At 36.1% G+C, this 23,700-nt stretch overlaps 3 protein-coding genes and 1 long non-coding RNA gene across 4 annotated transcripts; 2 read left to right on the top strand and 2 right to left on the bottom strand.

Annotated features, from left to right (window-relative positions):
• Positions 1-6,989: 6,989 nt before the first annotated feature.
• On the bottom strand, positions 6,990-11,427 carry LOC124191492. The gene is made up of 2 exons (XR_006873455.1): positions 9,219-11,427; positions 6,990-9,145 (listed from the first exon to the last, which is right to left on the bottom strand). It is a non-coding gene; the product is annotated as an uncharacterized LOC124191492 (long non-coding RNA).
• Positions 11,428-16,150: 4,723 nt separating this feature from the next.
• Positions 16,151-18,626, top strand: LOC124191491 (1-acyl-sn-glycerol-3-phosphate acyltransferase gamma-like). The gene is made up of 9 exons (XM_046584747.1): positions 16,151-16,476; positions 16,552-16,779; positions 16,851-17,020; positions 17,108-17,196; positions 17,261-17,333; positions 17,393-17,583; positions 17,646-17,793; positions 17,869-18,097; positions 18,168-18,626. The coding sequence occupies exons 2-9, from the start codon at positions 16,593-16,595 to the stop codon at positions 18,254-18,256; spliced, it is 1,176 nt and encodes a 391-aa protein (XP_046440703.1). The 5' UTR covers positions 16,151-16,476; positions 16,552-16,592; the 3' UTR covers positions 18,257-18,626.
• Positions 18,627-18,801: 175 nt separating this feature from the next.
• On the bottom strand, positions 18,802-20,876 carry LOC124191489 (alpha-taxilin-like). Its single transcript, XM_046584744.1, has 5 exons — positions 20,427-20,876; positions 20,160-20,358; positions 19,754-20,076; positions 19,575-19,679; positions 18,802-19,504 (listed from the first exon to the last, which is right to left on the bottom strand). The coding sequence occupies exons 1-5, from the start codon at positions 20,586-20,588 to the stop codon at positions 18,839-18,841; spliced, it is 1,455 nt and encodes a 484-aa protein (XP_046440700.1). The 5' UTR covers positions 20,589-20,876; the 3' UTR covers positions 18,802-18,838.
• Positions 20,877-21,277: 401 nt separating this feature from the next.
• Positions 21,278-23,700, top strand: LOC124191490 (E3 ubiquitin-protein ligase RNF13-like). The gene is made up of 9 exons (XM_046584746.1): positions 21,278-22,014; positions 22,070-22,132; positions 22,199-22,238; positions 22,300-22,405; positions 22,499-22,673; positions 22,756-22,943; positions 23,009-23,124; positions 23,191-23,237; positions 23,301-23,700. Exons 1-9 carry the CDS (start codon positions 21,639-21,641, stop codon positions 23,414-23,416), a joined length of 1,227 nt encoding a protein of 408 aa, XP_046440702.1. The 5' UTR covers positions 21,278-21,638; the 3' UTR covers positions 23,417-23,700.

Genomic DNA, 23,700 nt, shown 5'->3' with positions numbered 1-23,700 from the left:
TACCCTAATCTCTAGAAAAAGATAATACATGGGAATTTATGTTAATGGTGGATAATTGGGGTCAGACAAACGCATTAGTTGCTGGACAGACCCAGGTTATTTACATAAAATTCAATTGTGTTGTACCCAGGTGCAAATTATAAAATCCACCACGACCAAGACGAAATTCCTTACGTTCCATAAATTGTGCATTTTGAACTTGTTTTATGTTATTATGGGCCATCACTGAATGTAGATTTCCTTCTTCAGGAGCTTCACAAATCAGTTCTTAATAGACCTTACACGGCATTCACATTATACAATAAAAAAAACTATGAAGCTTCAATCGATTCCTCCAATATCTTAGAGAAAATCTTCTCCAAGACATTAAGACATTCTCCTCTTTCCTACTAATCCTATTGGTGGCTGTGTTTTTTACAGCAAATAAAATCTCTTGTTAAAATATACTTCATATTCAAAGAGTGCTTATTTCAGGGGTAAAAAATGGAAAGAAAAATCAATCGGTGCCGAAAAATTATTTTAGTTGCCTGCCCTCGTAAAAAAATAATTTTACTTTTTTTTCCTTAAGCGTTTCCCCGAGGGAAAGTTTTGCGGTGCTCCACCCAGTCTTCAGATACATAGTTAGTTTCTTCTGCTATATTGCTTGCCAGAATTTATTACAAAATTAAGTCGTGTCGGAAGTGTAATAACATAGTCGCCTGGTAGTTGTTTCAGGGTCCAGAATGGAATGTTGGCCAGCAACAGTTCTTTCTGTAGCAAAACCAGTCCAGTAGTCTTGTGTCTGTAACGAGGATGGGTATTTTTTTAGAAGAATTATATATAATTTTTTTTAAATATAGCTACTTACAAATCTGCAGCTGGCCAAGCTTTGAACAGTTCAGGATATTTTACTTACATAAGGGCTCTTACCTGGTTTTGGTATTTGTAAGATACTCTGCAAAATAAAAATTTTATTGATTAATCATTGAACTTTTGTGCAATTTGTGGTGCTATATTATACTTACTCAACCCAAATTTTAGGTTTGCCAGATACTGGATAATTGACACTACCAAAATTCAAATCCTCGACGTGCCAACCTGTTAGGCTACCAGCCTCACCGATAATTAGTTCAACGGTGTCTATTCCAGGAATTTTTAGTTTTCCCTCGGGCACCAACAAATACTTCGAAAACGAATTTGCCAAAGATTTCAAACACCTGTGAATTATTATTATATGATCACGACTGTTAATAATTTTTGAAAGGGAAGTTAATTATATTAATATATAAACAATGTTACCATTCACTATTGTTATCCTTTGGGAAAAATGAATGTCCCTTGTATATGACGTATCTTGCATACGTTTGGGTCTTGGCAATATTTGTTATGATAGGTAGCATGGATGACCAAAAAGAAGATCTTCCTCCGAGGTCGTATCCCAGTGATCTTTTGTAATCTGCCTCAAGAGCCTCTTTTCGGAAGGTGTTGTACGTCGTCCAGCCTTTTTTTTTATTTTTACTCTCGGGTTGCTGATACACCGTGAAGCAGCCGATCAGACAAAAGTACGTGGTGGAAAAAGCGGTGTTGGAAGTAAACCTTTGGAAGTTGGTGGTTTTTCTTTTCCTAGACACACTGCGCTATTATCTACGATATAAAATTCATTTATATAGAACGAAGGTTATCATCAGACGGCTATTTGTAACGGGCACGTTTTGTTATTCCTTTTGTACTGCTTCTTTTCGAGCAAATCAAAATAAAGAAATTCTTGACCAAATATTAACTTTTGCTACGGGAGCAAGTTTGCAACTACACTCTTACTATTCCAGCAATACAACAAATGATGCAACGAGCATGCATAAAGCTAAATAAGTAAACTACACAAACGACTCGATATTACTAAATAGGCACGAGGAAATTTTTGAGTATTTCGTAGTATTTCGAAAACAAATGAGTTAATTTAAATAGCATAAAATTAACACACCGGTATTGAAGCTGATTTTAACTTGCTTTACGCTAAGAAGAAGATTGCTTCTCTAACTTAGCATACAAGGGTGGTAACAATAATTATCAAAATACCAGAATTTCTCGTCTAGAAATATGATAATACTGCTAAAAAACAGGAAATCAAACTGTTATACACAATTTTCCTTCATTCTAAATGCCAAAGATAATAAGAAGTTAGACAAAACATGTTTTTAAAATATAAGACACAGCTTGGACCAGCATTCACACAATAATTGATATTAGGAGGGAGTCAAGTCAGTTCCTCAACTTGAGCAATTTCCTCTAGGGTACAGCACTCACTTCCCCCTCCATTCACAAGAAAAGCTAGGAGCTTTTTCCAGGATGTTTAATTATGTTTGTTATAACGGCAAATATAAAACTTAATAATTTTACACACCTCAGTTATTGGACGCATACGTCATAGAAACAAGTTCCCACACTCCCAACGAGTGATCACACGGAAATATTTAAGTTAGAATATTTAAGTTAGAAGATAGAAAAAGGGTTTCTTGAAAAAATATTTTACAGACAAGTCAATCAAATTATTTTATAATTTTTTAGCGTGTCCTTGCTTGAATGAACACGACGTCAGGTAAGTATGACGAAATAAAGGCGACGAATAAAAAATTACGAGTAAAGTCAGAAGAGCCATTTCCCCCATAAGAACGAAAACTAAAAATGAGGTGTTGAAATATATTACGCTTATCACGAGAGATTTTTAGTGTTGCGTACAACCAACAAATGGTAATTTTTTGGCAATAAAAAGAGTTAAATTTACTTCGAATGCATCTTTTACATAAATGCAATATCGCGTTTCACCAAAAACAAAAAATCTAATTCTACTTCGCATAAAAAAGAGAACAAGCTACATAAAAAGAAAATAAGCATTTCTTGATTTCAGTAAGCATGGTTGCGGTGAACTGAAATGGGAAATCATCAATTCAAACAGCGACAATAAACAAACTCTGAAAAATGTTATGTTTTCCTTTTTGATTTTTTTCGGAACAAAGGAACTGTACATTAGAAAATGTATAAATAACTTTGACAACAAAATAATGACCGTAGTAAAAGAACGGTAAGTGAAACGCGATATTTTCGAGGGAAATTTTATTAACATTTTTCATGAAAACCAATGAGTCATTTATTCGTTCTTAATAAAACAGTTGCATTTAAAACATAAAAATAAAAGGTTTAGAAACCAGAAAGAAATTTCTGGAATAATAGTAAAGATTTTTCAGAATTCGGTCCATTCTCCTTCCTAATCGATTACAGCTTGAAGACGACGGGCATGCTATCAACCAATTTTTCCAGATATTCTCCAGTTGCATTCAAGTCATTCCATTTTTCAGACACAAATAGAAACAGTTCATCACTGTTTCTTGCATCTTTGGCATGAAATTGCATGCCGTCACTGTTATGAGCTTCATTTAAACTAAAAATTAAATAACCCCATAGGTTCTCAATTGAACTCAAGTCGGTCCCTTTTATCGGCCAATCAAGGGCTATTAATCGAATAGCTTGTTCGTTCAACCGTTGCGTTCTATTTTCTCGGTGTATGTTTGAACTGGAAATAAGATTGAAAATTAGTAGATTACTTTTACTTAGAAAATATTTCTATGACTTTTCTTGGAAAAATGTTACAACTTCTCCCGATGTAAAATAATCAGTTAAATAAGGGATAGAGTTCCCTCTAAGATGTTGATATATTGGACAGCAGTCAAATTTAAAACCACTCGTCTTAATGGAGTGACGCAACCAAGCCATATTCCACACAAATTGGAGACTGTTGAGCAGCCTGTAGTTTATTGCGATTATATATTGGCTTATTTAGACGTAAAACACGAATTTTACCGTGTATAGACGAGGACAAAGATTTTTCGCAAGAAAAAATTACTAAACGACAAAAAAACAATTGGCATGTTAACATAGTGACGTGCAAATTGAAGCCGTCCAGGACGATACTCTTCCATGAAAACATCTTTCACGGCGGCAATTCTGGATTTTATACCAGCAGAATTAAGTCTCCGTGTCATGAATTTCCTTGATAATTGGTCTACACCGGCTTTGAATGCAATATTGACAGTTGTATTGAAATTGTTTACGGTGGCAAAAGGGCTCAGCTGTGTCACCTTTGCATTATCACAAAGGGACGTTAGTTAATCACGGCGCTCTCGAAGCTGCTGCTTGTCAATCTCTAGTCGCTTATACCGCCACCTCCTCTCCAGCCTCCTTGCCTTTCTCTTTGCCATCTAAATCGCCTCCGATCTCCAGCAATTTTCGGGGTGGAATCACACTTTGCCTCAGTGTTCCATGTTTGGCCAGAAAGCTAGCCAAGCCATCAATGTATTGGTTAAGTAGCCCATCTTCCTCAGTTGCTGGGTCTTTCATAAGTGGCAACTCCATGTGACCTTCTCTAAAAGCCTCTATGTAAATTTTCTTGATAGATCTGAAGTTCGGATGCCATAACAGATTTCGAAATCAGTCTGTCGGTCGTGCGGGCGATGACCAAGTCTAAGGTGTTTTCCTCAGTGTGAGTTGAACCAATATAATGCTGATTTCATCTAAACGATCCAAAGACTGAGAAGAACTCAGCAGGGACACTTTTGCAGTAGTTCTGCTTTTCGAAGTGGATGTTGAAGTTGAACAGCTTGATTTTGAAACAAACAAAGAGTTGAAAAACATCTCCCTCACCAACAATATGAGGGTCTTTACATTCGAGCAGGCAAGCCGCTCAAGAAGCAAGGCAAACTCCTCGAGGAACAGTCTGATGCTGTTTAATAGTGAGTGAGAAATAAACAAGAGGTCAATCCGAACAGAAAAATGTATAGCATACAACCAACATACTAAAATGACACAACATCACTGCAAAACTTGGCTCTGCTCTACCAATCGTGTTGGCCGTCAGTATTCTGTTTCGGGGCACCTTATACATACGTAAAGAAAAAATTATTTTTTATCGAAAATTAAACAGATTGTTTTTCTCTACGATTGGGTTTATCAAGGAATCTGAATTTTTAGTTGGTTGAATTGTTTCCCCCGACCTTAGCATCAGTTCACCGACTAGCCATTCAGAGTTATTTGAGGAATGATAATCTATTTATTTTTTTATTTTTTTATGGAAATCGCTAAAGTTAAATTGGTTTGGTTGCTGTTTTTTTTTGTTGGCTTGATTGGGCAGTGTCCAGAAGTCTACTATTTAGCTCTCTTGAGGGTTTTGCCTAGGAAGTTTCCCTTCCATCGTTCGTGGGGAATTCCCCTTTTCCCATAAAATGTTTTCTCTCAGTGGGCGTTAATGGTCTACAAATTTAGCCCTTGATGATTTATAATTGCATTACTTAATGCCTGAACTGCCGGCTTTACACTCATTTTCTGGAAGCTATTAGGGCTTAGATGAACTGGCTTCAGTTTAGGCAAAGCACTCCGTCCTGTGCTTCCCCTCACTGAATCATACTGAAACAATTTCAGAAGATGCTAAGACCATACCTTTTTACCGGAAATCTAAAATACAACAAGAATTGTAGATGAAATAATAAACTTATCAGTGAAAATAAAAGCAAATAATTCCAATGCTTGGTTATCGACATGACTGAAAATGTGAATTCGAATACTCTTATATACACTTATAACAAGTGCAGAACATCTCATGAAATAAGTGTCAGTGTCATAAATTGGGTGCTTGATAGAGTATTATTGCATCATAATACTCCCAATGAATTTAAAATTTATTTGTTGGGTTGAGACACCAGATACAGTAGTTAAAACTCTAGCATTTGCTTCTTCTAGAATAAGTATTCATCACAATGATTTGCAGTTTTTTGTCTTTGGCTGTGTTTTTTTTATGGAAACAGAGATAGGTTGTATCCACCAATCCTTGAAAAGTAAAAATACTAGTACGAGTGATCTGTCAAATGTTAATGGTCTTCGTCTTCGAACTAAAGTTCATTCAGAGTTGGTAAATCGTTTTCGTCCTCCTTAAATTCATTAGTCACGTCTACCGAATACGTTGTTAAAGTTTTACGAGACAAATTAATTGATACGTCAAATTAATATAAGATTGTATTGATTATTTAGACATAGAAAGGTTGTACATCAGTAGTCATCGAAATTACTCCGATAAACACAAAACATTTACACGATCTTCGTTCTGTGTCGTGTCGATCTGTTTCTTGTTTGTTTCTTTCGTTTTTTTTTGTTTTTGTTTTTTTTTTCTTGTTTGTTTTTTGTTGTTTTCATTGTGAGCAAATCAAAGGAACAAGAAATTTTATTATTGTTGTTTTCATATTATGGGTAGTTTATAAGTGTAAGTATAGAACATAGACCCTCAACAGAGAAGGGGCGTAACTTAAACTTGGGGTTTGGAGCTTGGCGAACTAAAATTTGGGGAATGGACTACTGTAAAATGGGGGCTCGGGAAATCGACTTGGGGATCGTCACTCGCAATTGCGTCGTCTGTTCAATTTTTTGTCAATCGCAATTCTTTTCACGTTCCACATTCCCAGACAAGTGAGACGTAAGGTGTTAATGATGTACAATTAAAGGTTTAATATCACAATTCGTGCTTGAATGTGAACACACTTGTTGGATTTTTTAGTACGGAATGAATTTAAAAAGACTGAACACCTGCTTTAAACTTATTGCTGGTGTCCTAGCTGTTGAAACTCATCACGCTGTCAGTTTTCAATCAAACTGGAGTCAATCCCATCTTTAACAAATGCTTGAGAGGTTGCAGTAAAACAAAATGGGTAATGCCTTGACCCTGATTGATTTATACATTTGTATTGTATAGTACACCTGAACAGTGAACACCAAGCGCGACACATTCCTTTTTCTCATGGCAGGTGTGTATCAACAAAACTCCATTTGTCATTATGGCCCTTCAGCAGCAGCTACTACGGAATGAACTGATACAAAATGAACACCTGTTTCAGGGGGGCATCGGCCGTCTTGATCGGCACAATCGATCGCAGCCTCGCCGCAAGTAGAGTTAGAATGAGTGGAACAACCAAAACAAATTTGCAAATGCTTATCTGCAAATTTGCAATCAAACTGCCGTCACTTCCAACCTTAAACAAATGTTTTTGATTTTATATTACAACACAATAAACAATACCTGAACCCTGATTGATTCATACATTTTTATTTTATTACCTGAACACCAAGCTATTGTCTACGTCTACCGAGAACTTCCAGCTCTGCCTGCTTTGACCAACTCTCCTGTAGGTCGCGTTCATAATTAACATGCCATTTTGGACGTTAATACGGATATTGGAAGTTCAAACAGAGTCACAAATTGAAAATAATTGTACAAATTTGTCAAAGCTTATAAATTGATTTAAGATTGCAAAATAAATATTCAAACGTTCTGTATTCATAACTTAATGCCATTAACAATGTTTTTAAAGAAATGTTTTTAAATTTATGCACAAATTGGAATTGATGGCTTTTTTAATTTAACTAACTTTAACTGCTGGTTTCATTTGCCCTGAAGCATTAGTCCCCCCCCCGCTATATAGCTCAACTCTCTAGAGACCACGGACTCTGCAATATTTGGGGCTACTTTTTCATGTCGTGTGTGAACTGGGTGTTCAATCAGTCCATCAGTGCAAGTTCACAAGTAACACTGTGTTTTATGTTGCTGTTTGATTTTTGTAAAAATTAATAAAACCTTGCTTTGTTCCGTGGCACGACAAGTGAATAAATGATTGGGGGATCTCAAACCCACGGGCAAGGGGCCATTTAGACCTTCTTTATGATAGGCATACATCTACACATGGAAAGGGTTTCCAAATAAGAAATTTAAAACCACAACATGATATTTATCCCTGATGGATAACGACATTTATTGAGAAGTGTCGATCGAAAGTAGCCAAGCGATAAGAACCCGAGCCACTTGCAAGGCGCTCCGTCTCCTTCCAGGCATTGAGCTTTCCGAATTAAAACTAAAAGTTTAGCCTATATGAAAAGAAAAGAGGGAAACAGAGAAGAATTTCGGAAAGCAGGGTGCACGTTTGCAATACTCGGTTACTTTTAATTTGTTTTCATTTGCTTCTTCCTAGCAAGCGTTGGACGAATAAGTCGAGACCCTGCGTCTGAATGAGTAATTTGTAATAATTATCTCTTGTTTGTTTAAAGAAAATTTATGGAAAATTAAATTATCGATTAGCATTCCTGTAACATATCCCTTCACTGTAGGTTTATTGGAAAATTGGGATTCACAAAAATGTTTGCCTACACTTTCGGCACTAGGGATGAATTTTGTCACATTTGGCACTATACAGTAAAACCGATTCGGCACTGTCAACAGTTTTGAAGTACATCTTTCCAGAAAGGGTTCGGTTGTATCGATAAGTTCTTCACCAGTGAACATTGTAAAGTTCGGCACAAACACCTTTCCCTTGAACAACTAGAACTCCGTTAGCCATGAAAAATACTGATGACGGTTTAATTCCTCCCTTTTCTAAAAACCGCAGATTGTGATACTGTAGCAATAATAATAAAAAATTGTTTAATTAGCATTTCGTACAATATAATTCGCAAAGGCAAATTTAAATTTGTTATTAAATGATTAGCGATCTTCCCAGTTAGATCTCCAGGAGAATTAGTCATACATCCAACCATGGACGCGGAAGTTGAATAGTAGAAAAAGAGATCGAATACATAACTTGCTGGAATGCGTTCTTGTTCACTTGTATTGCGCACACGTCTGTCGCTATGAGAGAGTAGTGAAAAGAAAGAGCCGTTGTGACCGATTTCGGCGATTATATGTATATCAAAATCTAATCCAGTTTTTATTTTGCCAAAATTTATATAGATATCACAAAACAGTTAAGATAAAATATATAACATTTCAATCATTGTAATTGTTTATTTTTAATATAAAAATAAAAAAAAATGGGTGATTAGCTGGGCCGACCCAATAAGCTCGTTCAACAGTATTGCTCATTCGAAAACCCCTTTCCCCAAAAAATTCTGATGAGAAATGGTCTTGCCGCATCATTCCCGATATTCTAATCTATTCACGCAGCGTAAAAGGTGATAAAAGCGATAAATGGCGAAACTGACACAAGAAGTAGCGAAGAAGAAAAATGAAATGAAAGGGAAGTCTTTCTTCATCTTCATCAATAGGAAGAGAGACGGCGGTTGGTCCTTTGGCTTATCTTTCCTATCGAATTCAGAGATTCAAAAAAAAGGAAATAACTAGGAAGCGATTTTTTGGAAACAACATACTTACATACCTTTATTTTGTTACGATTTTCTGTCTTAGGTTGTCGTATAGTTTCTGCGGTATTTCAACACCACTTGAGGAACGAGATACAAGATGAACTATGAAGATTAGTCAAGAAGAAATCAACGGGATCAATTTTGGTAGACTCCATTGTTATTTCAATTGTTTAGTTGGCGGGCCAAACCGATGACCAGTATCACAGAAAAGGTCTTTTACTAGACTTTCTAAGAGTTTCTTCTCTTTTCTATATCTTGGGGCTGTTCTCATTCTCTTATTCTCCTCTCTATTTTTTCCTCTTATTCTGACCCATAGAATCTTAGAGATGTGGTTTTTACGGATTTTAACGGCCTGACGGCCTCAAGAACAGCCTATATAAGTTTCCCCTAAAGCCATATAGCGATAATATAAAGCCCACTTGGCTATACGACAGCGATGTGGGCCTTGTTATGACAGCGATGTGGACCTTGTTGAGAAAGCATTGCCATATTTTGAAATAAAACAAAAAAATATGGCAACATGGTAATGGTATAACATTTTTGCTGCCAGAATTTCCTGGCGCAAAGGGGATGGGTATGTTCACCACGTTTTTTACACGGTGCGTACGTGTTTATGTTTTTGTTGCAACTACCTCAATTGAAAATGGAAGCTTCAATTGGAACAGAATAAAAAATCCAAAAGAACAATGTTCAAGTAATTGAACAGGAGATGACTTGTTTTTGTGCTTTACGGAATTCGAATTGTGAAGACTTGAGTTCGATGGCGGGGAAATTTGACAAGTTCTGTAAGTAATTCAAAGCTTTTTTATGTATAACTGATTTGCCAAAAAATAGAAAAGTGGGCAAGTTCACGCCGGTCTCGTTATATAGACAGAGAGCAAGGCCGTTGTCGTAATCCATTGTCTGAGCACTCGCTCTCAATTCCGTCCAGTATTATAGACTCGGCTAATATAATTAAACAAAGGTGATGAATATCGGGTTGCTTTTCTGTCATTGTAGTGTCAAAATGTGTTGCTGCCTCTCAAATTTGTTTTCTAATCAAGTTCATAACAGGAGGCAAGATTTAAATCGTAGCTATAGCTTCTTTTGCACTCCTTTCCATCTTTGCTTCGCTTCTTTTCACATAGAAACCTTCCCCTCCTCTCGCTTTTTCGGTTTTCTGATCTCCTTGCGCTCCTTGGGAGCAAAAAGAACGGGAGCGCTTCTTGTATTACCGTCATGTCCACCGGCGAACTGCTAGACGGTGGTTGACGATAGCACTCGCGACGGCTCGTGAACGTTGGTTAACTGGAGTTTATCCACCGAGAACTGTCAGCAGAAGTTTGGCGTGGAAATGGAAGCGCAGTTACTACTACTCTGATACTAGGTTAGTTTATTACGCCGCACATTATAAAGCGGCAATTACTACACGTACTCGGAAACATAAAGAGCAAAACTGAGGGGAGGAAAAAGGGCGGCGACGGCAGAGAAGATTACAGTGTTCTGTCGTATAAACTTTTACAGTCCACTTTTCCTCGTTTTGACAGCGGTAATATTCAAAAGAAAGAAAGGGTAAGCAACTCTTCTGTGGAAAAATTAGTATGGGCATCTAAAAGTTTATTCGACAGAACACTAGAAGAAACGGAATAAAAAAATTATTCGAGGAACAACAAACGGTTGAAAATACATTGGTGGGAGCTGTATAGCAAAGCAGCTTGCCTTAACGAGGGAGGGTTTAATTCACTTATCTTATGTATTCGACTCAAGTTCGCCTCTCTCTCTATCGACGGTCCTCTCTCCTGTTAACGTTTGAAACACAGATTGCTTGGCGGCGAGAGAGAGAGAATGGAAGACGATGGTTGTGCTAGTGTAAATTATTCGGCGAAATGGCGCATAGTCATCGAGGCTCGCCTTCTTCTTGAATTAATCCTCAGTCCAACACCACCACCCACCACCTAGTCTCCCATACATAAAAGATATATAATATCTAATTTGTAAAGTTTTTTTCGCCGGAAAGTGGAAGTCACCAAACAAACTTTGCTTCATAGCCAAAGCTACGTTTTAGTCGGTTTTAGTAAGTTTTCGAAAGTTAAAAACCATATATCTGAAATTATCAATGGTTTAAAGGAATGTGCCAAGGGATCACTATTGGGTAAACCTGGGCAACAGTTTCTACGAAAACATCGAATCCTATGATCTTCGACACTTATTTTTTTTATAAAGTACCCACCAAACTATTAGGTACACCCCCCCCCCCTATTTTTTTAGTGCCTTCTTATGGCACTACGTGTTTAAGACAAAGATTAAATGGCTTAGGCTAGAAATCTTTCCCTTATTTCCGAGTAGAACAAAAGACGACCTGTATTTCTTAAATTCACGAAATTCGTGAGTAACCCCCCATAGCGTTACGCCATCGTTCCCTTTATTAGGTACACTCCTTTTTCCCTCAAAAGTGCCGTGCTGTTTTTAAAAATATAAAAATGGTACTAAAAACCGGAGTAAAATCCTTTTATTTGTATAAAAAAATAGGCACAATCTCTTTCTTTATCTAAATATAAAAAGTGATTTACAATCAAACAAACTAAAACAACCCTCCCGTGTACCTCAAAGTTTTTTACCTCAAATTCAATACGACAAAATCATGATTGGTGCTTCCGTCACCAGGGGCGATGCAAGATACGGTTGTTGCTACAAGCCGCTAACTATCACAGATCATAGATAGATTCACGAAGAAAATTTTATTTTTCAATATTATTGTTTTTAAATTATTTCCCACTGAGGATGCGAAGTAAGATATAAAATTCAATCCCAAAGCATATCCTATGATAGTTGGCAATTCTAAAAGTAAATTTTTAAATCTGCTATAAGAATTTCTAACTGTAGACCATAAAATTATTTAGATATGGATAAGGAGTAAAAAAAAGGATGCTATTACAAAATTGATTGTGTCTTTGAACTTATCATTATAACAGTATAGAATCCTAATTTTCATTGGACTTTTACAACTTGAAAACCTTATTGTACCGCCTTTACTTGTAAAAGTTGATGCGATAAGTGATTTTGTTTTGAAAAAATACTTGGATTCAAAATTCTAAATAAACAGTTGTTTGTAAATGAACCGTTCTCTCATAATTTCTCGGTATTTTTTTAAGCCTAAAAAAGAATTGTATCAGTCCAATTTTATCTTAGTTGTATGTTATATTTAAGATCTCCGTTTTTGGAAAAAGCCATCGGAAGGAACGTATCAAATAATATCTTCGACCACTAACACAATATTGCGATGATGTGCCGTCTAGAAAAACATTTTTGAAACTCAGTATTACTGTAGGATAATAAAATACTTAAATCGAGTAGTAAACCAAGGTCGGCAACGTTGTAGATTCCAGTCAGATTCAATGCCATGGAATTCTATTGTTTCATTTGCATTTTTAGAGGAACATTTTTAAGCTGCTCCAGACGCCTACGTTGTGATTTATTTAAAAAAAAATTTAAATAATAAATTCATGATTCCATTACATAAACGACGATAAATCTTTTGGCGTAAAGAAAAGTTTTTGCACACCCTAAACCATATGTTAAAAATGATCAGCGTAACGAGATCTACAACCCTGTATCAATCTTTTTTCGATATTAGAAAACCTGTGTTGCTAGAGAAGAGCCCATTTACCGTATAAGACAACTCTTAGTTTTGGCCCTTTGTAGACTCCATGATGGGCGAGGAAATATTTTGCTTCATCTTCCGCCAGACGGGACGCTTAACCATGATCTAGCCTCTCCTTCATCGCGGGTCGGTCATCCGCATCAGATTTGGGTTTGAGCACAAATATGCACAGGAGACTACTGAAACGATCCTTAGCCACCCGACGATTATTCGTTAAATCCGGCTCCCCTTCACGCCATGTTATCGGAATTTCATATCGTACGTCCAGGTTTCCAGTCCCGCCCTGGTCCCGCCGTCTAAGATTGAAACGGTCTGCCTCTCGTCCGTTGGCATGCCGACCAGTTATTGTCGGTCTCGTAATTCTCTGTTTCGCAGAAACTCCTCATCTCTTCAGTCATCTTGGTCAACTGTAATGATCCGAAGACGGTGTGTCCTCGAACGGTCGTAACCATGGTGCCATCCTGGACCGCTTCCCTAATGAGCCATTCAAATCTATTTCACGCTGCAGTTTGCTTGTTGTCTCCACCTACTCTAGATTCCAAGGCATTTTACACTAGTAAGTAAGTTTAAGTCTCAAAAACTTTTATTTTTTTGTCAAAATGAAACATCATTGAGATGTAATTGATTACACTCACTGAAAGCCAAGTCAATATCTTTAAGCCCTATGTTTTTTTTCGATGTTCAGCGTTATGGTTAATAAGTTTAGCTGACACACGAAAAGACTAGGATTTCCAATTTCGTTCAAACCTTTATCAGAATTTAATTAATTAGGTTTTTGTTCGATTCCAGAAAACGATTTTTCAAGTTTTTTTTGTGAATAAAATATATTTGTGAATAAGAATTGTTAGGGGAGAGTAGTAAGGATTGGCACCAATTTTTTTATTTTCTCTCCCATTTCCCTCTATCAATACCTTTTTTATATCTTTTGGTCTTGAAACCAAGAGCAAAAATTCTTTTATCTTGGACGACATATATTTTGAAAATGTCATTAGTTACAAATCCAGCGTTATTAAAGTTATAAAACAAAAAGAAAAATGACGCAACATGCCCCTTCAACGGGCTTTCCCTGTAATTCTAATAGGAGAACAGCCGATACGGGGGTTGATTTGAAAGCTCGATTTTGATCAAATAAATCATAATAACAACGATTTATTTTTTCAGGGTGGTTTTTATATGATTCTCTTGGTTAGTTTTTAATATCCATAAGTAATTTGAGCTAATTCAAAAATTCAGTTATTCTCAATTTCTCAGCAATGGCAATTTCCCATAAGCCTACTAGCCCTACGGTGAAAGGCAGAAATAGTCCCAACAAGGTCGTCTACACAAAATATATTTTAAGCCACTATAATTTAATTTTCTGTTTACGCCTTTACATATAGTCGATAGAGGATAAAATTCTCTATTTCACTAGTATTTTTAAATAGTTCGATCGTTATTCCAAAAGAAATTATGTGAAAAAGCTTTTCGAAAAATCTTACATAAGAAAAGTCAAAAAGTGTTTTTACTTCATATTTCAGAACAGCTAGTCATAAATTCTTTAAATTTCCAATATTAGTGCGCATGATAATTATGCACACATGATTAAAAGCTCAATTTTTTAATTAAATACAGAGCTAAATCATTAGAAAAGAGCGACCTGCTTTCAGGCCTTTTAGCCCCACTCTCCCCTATATTTTTCTGCGGGTAAATAAGGATCAGCGGCGGGGTAGTTGAGTTTGGGTGTCAAAACGTTAACATCGATTGCAAAAATGTGAAAATGAAAAAGATACTCTTTTCTTAGACACCGCAGTAAATTTGAAAGGAAGAAATGAAAAGAAATTGAATATAAAACGGAAGTGCTTTTAAGGAATTGTATTTGCTGTTTCTACTTCCTGCTTCTACTTCCTATTTCTTCGTTTAAGCATTAACAATTCTTCGTTTAACAGTCATCCACTTCCATCAACTACCAGAAGAATTCATAAGAAAACTAAAATTGGTTCCGACGGGTTTCGAACTCGAGTCTACCGCATCAGACCCATATCAAGCCATCTAACGCCAATATATTATTTTTAGCAGAACCTCGTATTTTTTTAACAAATGAATTATACAAACAAATTAACATTTAACCATGATTTTATTTTTAAAAAAACTTGGGCCTGAAGGTCGTCAAAATTGGGCCTGAAAGGCACGTAATAAAAAGGTGGGCCTGTAAGACGCGGGCCTGAATGACTGGGCCTGAATGTCGCACACCCTTAAGTTTTTGGATTTAGTCCCTATCTGACCCAGAGTAAGGATTAAAAACCAAAACAGACCTTAGGAATAGGAAGTTTTAAAAAACCGATCAGAGTGGTAAGTAGCTACATTCCGTCATAAGACGGGCAAAACCAAAACAGAAGGCAACAAACTGACAATGTATACCGATATTTAATCTTTGTTAAAAATAAATCCCCACATTGTAGTCTAGAAGTTGATTACCCAGATTTTTCTCGTAAAATTACCAGGATATTTATTAGAGATTTTTTATTACAGACGTGGGTGATCTTCAGGCCCGGGTTGTATTTTTTTCGACCCTGTGCGTTGTAACACCAAGTTACGCTCTGCACCGCGACGATGGTGCAGAAATAAATTACCAAGTGTTTCAGTGGAAAAATGTTAAAAATTGTAAGTAAACTATACACGTTTGGGTCCTGCATATGTAAACAATGCCCATATGCCCTGTACAAAACATTTAATTAATATAACTTCCACTACTTCAATAGTGGAAAACTTACATGCTACGTATTACCTGAATAATGTGGTATTTTTCAATATTTTTCTTTGGTCGAAGTTGTTATCCAGTTAAGAGAAAAAACACTTTGAAAAAATACTTCCATAAGAGACAGTGTTAAAAAAGGGTGGGGTTTTCTCAATATGGCGGATTGCAGCGTTGTCGGAATACAAGAATCCTGCTATCCGCACGGTGCAAGAGGTCTATTGGCTGCCCTCGATTTAAGGAGAGAACTCATTTACAAATTGAGAAACTTTTCCGCGCAGCGAAGGATATGGTATGGGGTGCGAAATGAACACTTTTTCCCAAAAAAATGTTCAAAAATCGATTACCATATTTGATTTTTGGTACCCCATAGAAGGATTCAGTTTATTTTTAATTACTAAATGATTATTTTTTAATACTAATATTGAAATCGATAAACTATTTTGAAAAAAAAATAACTAGTTGCATAAAATGACAACTATAAAAATCTTTACTTGTCTGCAACCACTGTAGAGGCGCTCACTTTCGTCGCATTCCTATTCCTAAAAGTAAGGAATCTCGTTTATCTATGAGCAGCATAGCTATGGCGGTATTGCTTACGAGTGGAGGTAAAGCAGACTAAATATTTGTAGGATAGTCCACAGGCTACAGCACAGCAGTTCCACTTTTTTTCATGGTTATGTTGCATGAAATTATGAGGGCCATGTTTTGCCACTAGAAGGGCCTAGAAGTTGGGTCTCGCGACTACTGAGTACTGTATCGTTTTGCTGTCATCGCGTGGGTTAAGAGATTCATTCAACAGATTGTACTGAACGTTTGTCGTTTGATTGACATTCGTCAGTTCAGTCAGGCTCAGTGTTCGCTACTTATTCTTCCAATCTCATTGTCGTCCCTATCATTGGTAATATCTAGTAAAAATCTTAATTTACTTAAATTAATAAATTTGTACTAACTCGGTTATGTTTGATGAACACAGGCTGAACACGTGTATATCGACTCGAAATTTCGCATATTAAAATGGTGCCAAATATTAACTTCAAGGAGGGATTATCATTTGCCGGATTTGTTGTGATTGGCGTAAATTTCCTTATTTCCGGATTATTGATTAACTTTGTTCAACTTTTACTGTGGGTTTGTTTAAAACCTCTCAGTCCTTTTTTGTTCCGCAAACTTAATTATTATTTCACTTATGCAGTTTGGGGCCGTAAGTAAATTTATTAATTATATTTATTATTATATTTATCTTTTATCAAACGTTATTGTAATTTAAAACAGAAATGGAGTTTCTTGCAGAGTGGTGGTCGAGTTCTACATGCACAATCTATACTGATGATCAGACATGGGAAAAATTGGGTAGTGAACATGCAGTCCTCCTACTCAACCATTCATATGAAGTAGATTGGCTATTTAGCTGGTTTTTCTGTGAGCATGTTAGGATGTTAGGGGTAAGCATTCTTACCTTTGGTTATTCTTAAATTATCTAAATAATTCATTTATATTTATTCCTTGCATACTTTACTGTAATAATTCAGGGTGCCAAAGCATTGGTTAAAAAATCCTTCAAGAAAGTACCTATTATTGGATGGACAGCCTTTTTTTCAGAAAATGCATTTCTGGAGAGGTATTACATTTATTTTTTTATTATTATTATTTTTACCTTTATTTGCCACATTTTAAATTTATAGGAGCTGGGAAAAAGACAAGACAACATTAGAGAACCAATTATCTGAGATGACTAACTGTCCTGATCCTGTCATGGTAAGTTGAATGCCTAATGAAAATAAATTACCAGAGACTACAGTTTTCACATTTTTTAGTTACATTTGTTTGCTGAGGGAACAAGATATACTCCAGCTAAGCATGCAGCATCTGTTGAATTTGCTCAAAAAACGGGCCTTCCACCTTTGAAACATTTGTTGGTTCCTCGTACAAAGGGTTTTGTTTCGTCAATTGAAAAGCTTAGGGGGAAGTTCCCTGCAATCTACTGTGCTACTATGGTGTTTGATATGTAAGGTTAAAAAAAAAACTTTTTGAACATCTTTTTTATGTTGGTATTTTGATTGTCAACAGTAAAGAAGCTGCTGCGCCTGTGTTCAAAAGTTTAGTACTTGGCCGCCCTATCGCAGCCGAAGTATTAATTGAGCGCATACCTCTTGACGACATTCCAGAGGATAGCGATAAAGCAGCTAATTGGCTACATCAGAACTTCCATCATAAAGTATTGGCAAAAAATAAATTACTCTGTTTTATTTTAATGATATTTTTCACGTTTATTTTGTTTGATTGTCCTTAGGATAAAATGATTGACATCTTCAAGACCGAAGGACAATTTCCGTCTTCTCTTCCCGGTCATCACTTCAGTGGTCCCATTCGCAGTCATTATCGTCCAAGACGTCTTTGGACATTGCTAACTATTTTCATTACATCTTGTTTAACCCTTCCTCCTGTGTTAAATGCTTTCTACTCGCTGTTCTGCTCTGGATTCGTTAACATCGTGATAGGAGTTGTTTTATTAGGACTAGGTAATATTGAAAACCTAGTGGCCACACATTCTTCTTAAAATTGATGATTCATTTTTGTTCTATTTTTCAGTGATCGTCGCGTTGCTCAAGTTGATGGATCTTAGCAGTGCTAGCAAGGGATCAGAATATGGACACAGTCCTCGTACCAAGACAAACTGAACTATATTTCAAGAAAACATCACACAAATTTTGTTACATTACGAAAAGTTGTTTGATGACTAGAAGTTGCACATGCTGCTAATTTTGCTACTGATTAATTCTGGAAGTTAGACTTCTTGGATCATTTGGATGCCTTTAACCTTCTATTTCGAACGCTAATCTGTGGTGTTCAATGTTATTTTTTTTTCTTGCTTTGTTTAAAGAATTCAAAAATGTTTTGAGACATTTATTGTTATTGATTGATTTCCTTACGCGTCTTACAAAGAAAGCGTTCGAAATTATACTCTAGTTTGTCATAAAATGAATCTATTTGATTTAGAACGGGAGCTATAACATGTTATACTTGGAAGAATAAAGTTGAAAAAAAATTGATAATTACATTTTATCACTCTTCGGTGGAAGTAGTCTACTCATTAATAATTGATCAACAAATAATGTAATTTTTCGTTCTTCATCAATTCTTTAATCAATAGGTTATTAATTTTGTTTTTAAATAAATGCTAGTCACCGAACTAAGTCAATTCTTGTCTAGAAAAATTAAAACGTGCAGTCTTTAAGCATTGTATTTGTTCTTATTCATGACTAGTTAATTACAACAGATTCCTGAGAAGGTGAATCCATAGGAGCGATTATATTAGCGGTTTCAGATGAAGGCGAGTGTACTAGAGCGGAACTTTTCACATCATCGCTCCCAAGAGATAAATCTGTGCAACGTTCAGCTGAAATTTCCAAAACCTGAACAAACTGTTCGCAATTAATATCATGAGGAATTGAAAGCAGAATATTAGCATCTGAATCAATTTCTTTTAAGTTTACTGAAACTTTATTGGCGTCAATGTGACATACATCAGCGCCAGAGTTGCTGCATGGTTGTTCAACATTAGGCAACGTTAAAATTTGTTGGGTTACAGTAGCGACGCTTTCTGAATGAAAACCTTCGTTGGTCGTAGATTCTGATAATTCGCCAAAAGGAGCCATTTTAATAGACTTTATTTCTGTGATTAATGAAGCTCTTTCTGTCTGCATTGCTCTACAGAGCTTTTCAAGTTGGGCCAGTTGCTTTGTGGTAGTAAGGAGTTCAGAATCCCTTTGTTTCTTTTCACTGGCCATTTCGGTTAGCAAAGAGTTACTTTTCTCCCAACGCTGTTTCCAAAGCGCCGTTTCCTTTTCCAAGCTCTTAAGCTTTTTAGTCATTTCATCCATTTGAGTTTTAAAGCAACTGAACTGTTGATTGCTGGCTTTTAATGCCTGTTCAATTAAACAAGAAATTGAAATAATTTAAAATCAACTTATTGGACTAATTGGATGCCAATTTTACCTTTTGAAAGTCATCATATTTGTCTGTATACATAGACAACTGGTGGCGCAGTCCTACTTCCTCCTCCTGCATGACTTGACATTTCTTTTGATATTCAGTTAGATCCTGTTTTAACCAAACATTTTCAATGTATAGAAAAATTTGTATCATATTAGTAAGATAGGCAAAATGTAACAAACCAGCAGAAGTATCTGCTTTTCTTTCAGCAGTTTTTCCTTAGCTTCCGCGGAATCCATTCGTATTTTTGCAAGTTTAGCTTCATTTAGTTGACGTTCAATGTCATACTGCTTCCCTAATTTCTCCAAATGTTGTTCCCTTAAGCTGTACTGGTCACACAGCATCTGTAATTTTGTAGCCATTTCACTGTTTTCATCACGTAATTTTTGATTCTTATCATTGTTCTGCTGAAGTAATGCTGAAACTTCAGAAAGTGTTGTCTGAAATTTAGTAGATACTTCTTTTCTACGTTCTTCTTCTTCACGTACACGTAGCATGCTCTCCTCTACCAAAGAACATTTGTATTTAGTTGATGAACAGGTATCTTGAATGTGTGGGATGGAATGTAGAACAATATGGGAAAACTACCTTTTACAACCTTATTCTGTCTCTGGAGCTCACGGCAGAGTTCTTCTAATCTTGACCGAGCTAAAAGAGACTTCCCATTTTCCATTTGCAGTTGTTCTTTTTCCTTTTGTAAAACTGTCATATGCTTTTCATTATTTTTTAAACTAGCAGCAGTTGATCTGTTTTCTTCCAGCAATTCGGCATATTTTTGTGTTAAAACCTACCAGATTTGTATGAGATTTTCATTATACTGATGTATATAAGTTAACCATCATAAAAATTGCTTACCTTCAGTTTCTCTTCAGTTGTTAAATTGTTCATTGATTTCAGCAGTACTTCAACACCGCGCATTTCTTTTTTACGAGACTTGCTCTTTTCATTTTTCTCTCCACCAGCTTTCAAAATATCTGCAATAGCTTGAGATAATTCTTCAGATTTTGAACTACTCATTGTTTAAAATTTCAACCCTCCACTATGGTCCTATTGAATGACTACGAGGCTTGGCAAATTCAACTTCACCGGAATTTCTACTCTCCTACACTGCTTAAAATGGGGATAAAGCTATTTGTTAGTAACTCGGATGAAAAAGGTGTTCCCAGGGAATTCCACGGAGGCACTTTGGTACGTTTCGGAGGTCTCTAGAAATAGAGTAATATGCAACCAATAACAGTAGGTCCGTCTCTGCTATACTACATGGCCGGACATCCTACGTCCTTTTTACCCGCGAACACCAAAAAAGTACCAAAAAAGTTAAAAAAAAGTCTATCTATCTTGGCCCTTCGCCGTTGGCTGTTGGGAGTGGGAGTGTTGGCTGCTCTTGCCTCTTGGCACTCTTCTCTGGGGGCGGAGTCTTGGTCGATAAACACAAGCAGACGGATGATAATTTCTAGTGTCGAACCTCGCCATCTAGGGCATTGTTATTTTAAAATTCCCAACTTCACAATTATATGAAAGCACGAAAATAACATCTTTTAGTATAAATAATTTTAAGCTAAATGACCAACCAACAATTTTATTACTAGATGTAAGAATAAGAAATCGTGTGATCAGAGAAAACAATTACCCTTCACAGATGGAAGATAGGTTTCCATTTTCTAACGCTACGAGCGTTGAAAGCAACCCTATTTAAAAAATAGGCTCCCCAAAAAGTGAGACATCATTGGCCGCGATGTCGAAACTGTATAGCTACTACGGATTTACGGAATATGTTATTGTCTTATTAAAGAGCGAATCCACTTATTACAGTGTTTTCGTTGATCCCTAGAGCCAAAATTGCTGCAATTTCATATCGTTAACATCAGAATCAAATCGTCTATAAAACCATTTACACTTTTGATCTTATTTAGAGTCGTCTTAAAATGGATTAAAATTTCAGTGATTGTGTAGTGGGTTTTCTTTAGAACTTTTTACCCCCACAAATTCTTTGTGAAACGTTTGTTAGACTTTAAGAGACGTGACAAAATTTCTTATTATCGTTATTATCTTCCCGTAAAGTTTACAATGTCCAACAGTTCACCTTATCTTGTCAACTTTTTGTGTAAATTGATCTTTTTGACATCTGTGTGGGTATGGGTAGTAGAAGCAGATGTTTTAGTAATATCTCTTGATACAAATTCCACAGTAAATGCTTTTCCCAGTTTACCTGCTAATTTTGGGAAAGTCTTACCATTTGATGGATTGATTGGCTGTGTTGTTATTGCTAATCCTCAAAATGCATGTAACACAATTGACCCTCCTCCAAAGAATAGCAATTGTTCTGATAAATGGTTTGTTCTGATCAGACGATATGATTGTAATTTTGTTGACAAAGTTCGTGCTGCTCAGAATGCTAACTATGATGCTGCAATCATTTATAATGTTGGATCCAATCTTATTGGTAAATATGCTTACTTACGATGCATTTATCACTTCTTATAATGATTTTTTTGCAGAGCCTATGGCAGGAGAAGATGATGATGATATTATAATTCCTGCTGTATTCATTGGACAAGATGGTAAATTATGAGTTCTCTTGTTACATTTCAATAGTTTGACTTACAAATTTTTCGTTTGTTTTTCAGATGGACTAAAAATTCAGTCTATTTACCAATATTATGATGGGTATTGGTCATAGCTATCAATGGATAAACTCAATTAATTAAGCTATGATTTTCCTTAAAAGGTACATGCTGTTATTGACCAATGAATTGCCATTCAATCTAAACAGCTATCTTCTACCTTTTGCCATTGTTGTTGCAATCTGTTTTGCAATAATGGTAGTTTTTATGGTAAGTGATTTGATTCATCATTTATTTATACTTAACAACGTTCTAAGTCATGATTTCGGGAATAATCATTTAATGCCTGCATAATTTTTTAAGTTGATAAAGTGTGTCAAGGAGCGCAGACGATCTAGACGTATTCGTTTGCCTTCGTCGTCCTTGAAAACCATCCCTACTAACAAATTCAAGAAAGGGGATCCATATGATACATGTGCCATATGCTTAGAAGATTACGTAGATGGCGATAAACTTCGTATTCTACCTTGTTCCCATGGTTGGATTGGATTTCATTATTATTATTTGTTATTGTTAGTCTTAATACGGCCGTGATAAATGAAACCAATTTTTATTCACAGCTTATCACACCAAATGCATCGATCCGTGGCTTACGCGAAATCGCCGAGTGTGTCCAGTTTGTAAAAGGCGGGTAATTGCGCGAGGTGAACATCTTTCTGATTCTGATTCCGAAACGGAGGACGAATCTAGGCCTCTTCTTCGACCAGGAACGTATGGAACATCAGGAGGAACGTTCACTGATCAAACCGTAATTGTTTTTTTATAAAGGTAATTCTTTGTTTTCCCATGTTGAGACATATTTTGTGGTTTTAGAGAAATACTGGAAACAGAACCCATGGTGTATCAAATGCGTTGGTGTTGGATGAAGAAGCTATCGATAGAGGGCATTCCGTTCTTGTATCTGCAGATTCGATTGTTATTGAAAACGAGTAAATCACAAAAATTTGAATTGCTTGTATTATAACGCAGAATAATTGATTTAGTGTCAATTTTAGGGAAGCTACGGTTTCCGGAAACGACCAAGACGTCGGACAGGTTCACGGTAATATTGTTGTTTTGTATTGTTTCATTTTAGTTTTCTTATTTTTCCTTGCCGTAATCATAGAAATTGATATGTCGTCTGACGGTGAAGCAGAACAGCCGCAGGAAAACCTGAATGCCGATAGTTCCGTGTATTTAACTCCTGAAAGTCACCGCTCACGGGATCCTATGAATGTTTAATATCTCTTGTAATTAAATCTTTAAATTGACATGCTGTTATATCCTCCTATTCATTATATGATTTCAACCTAACTTTTTTCTTCATATATCTGGTTGTGAGAAGATGAATAAGACAAATTTACAATTCTTCCGAAACCCGAATTCTACTGTGTCAGCGACAAAAGCGCATGACAACGTTTACCTTTACAACAAGAAATTTGCTAAATTTAATCAATACACTACATTCGTATGCGACAAAGAAAATATTTGACGAAAGTCGCCCCTTGAACGAAAATGAAACAAGA

This window comes from Daphnia pulex, chromosome 3 (genome assembly GCF_021134715.1).
Source record: "Daphnia pulex isolate KAP4 chromosome 3, ASM2113471v1".
Taxonomy (NCBI): domain Eukaryota; kingdom Metazoa; phylum Arthropoda; class Branchiopoda; order Diplostraca; family Daphniidae; genus Daphnia; species Daphnia pulex.
Note: the sequence above shows the minus strand (reverse complement) of the source record. Positions and strands in the feature narration are given on the sequence as shown.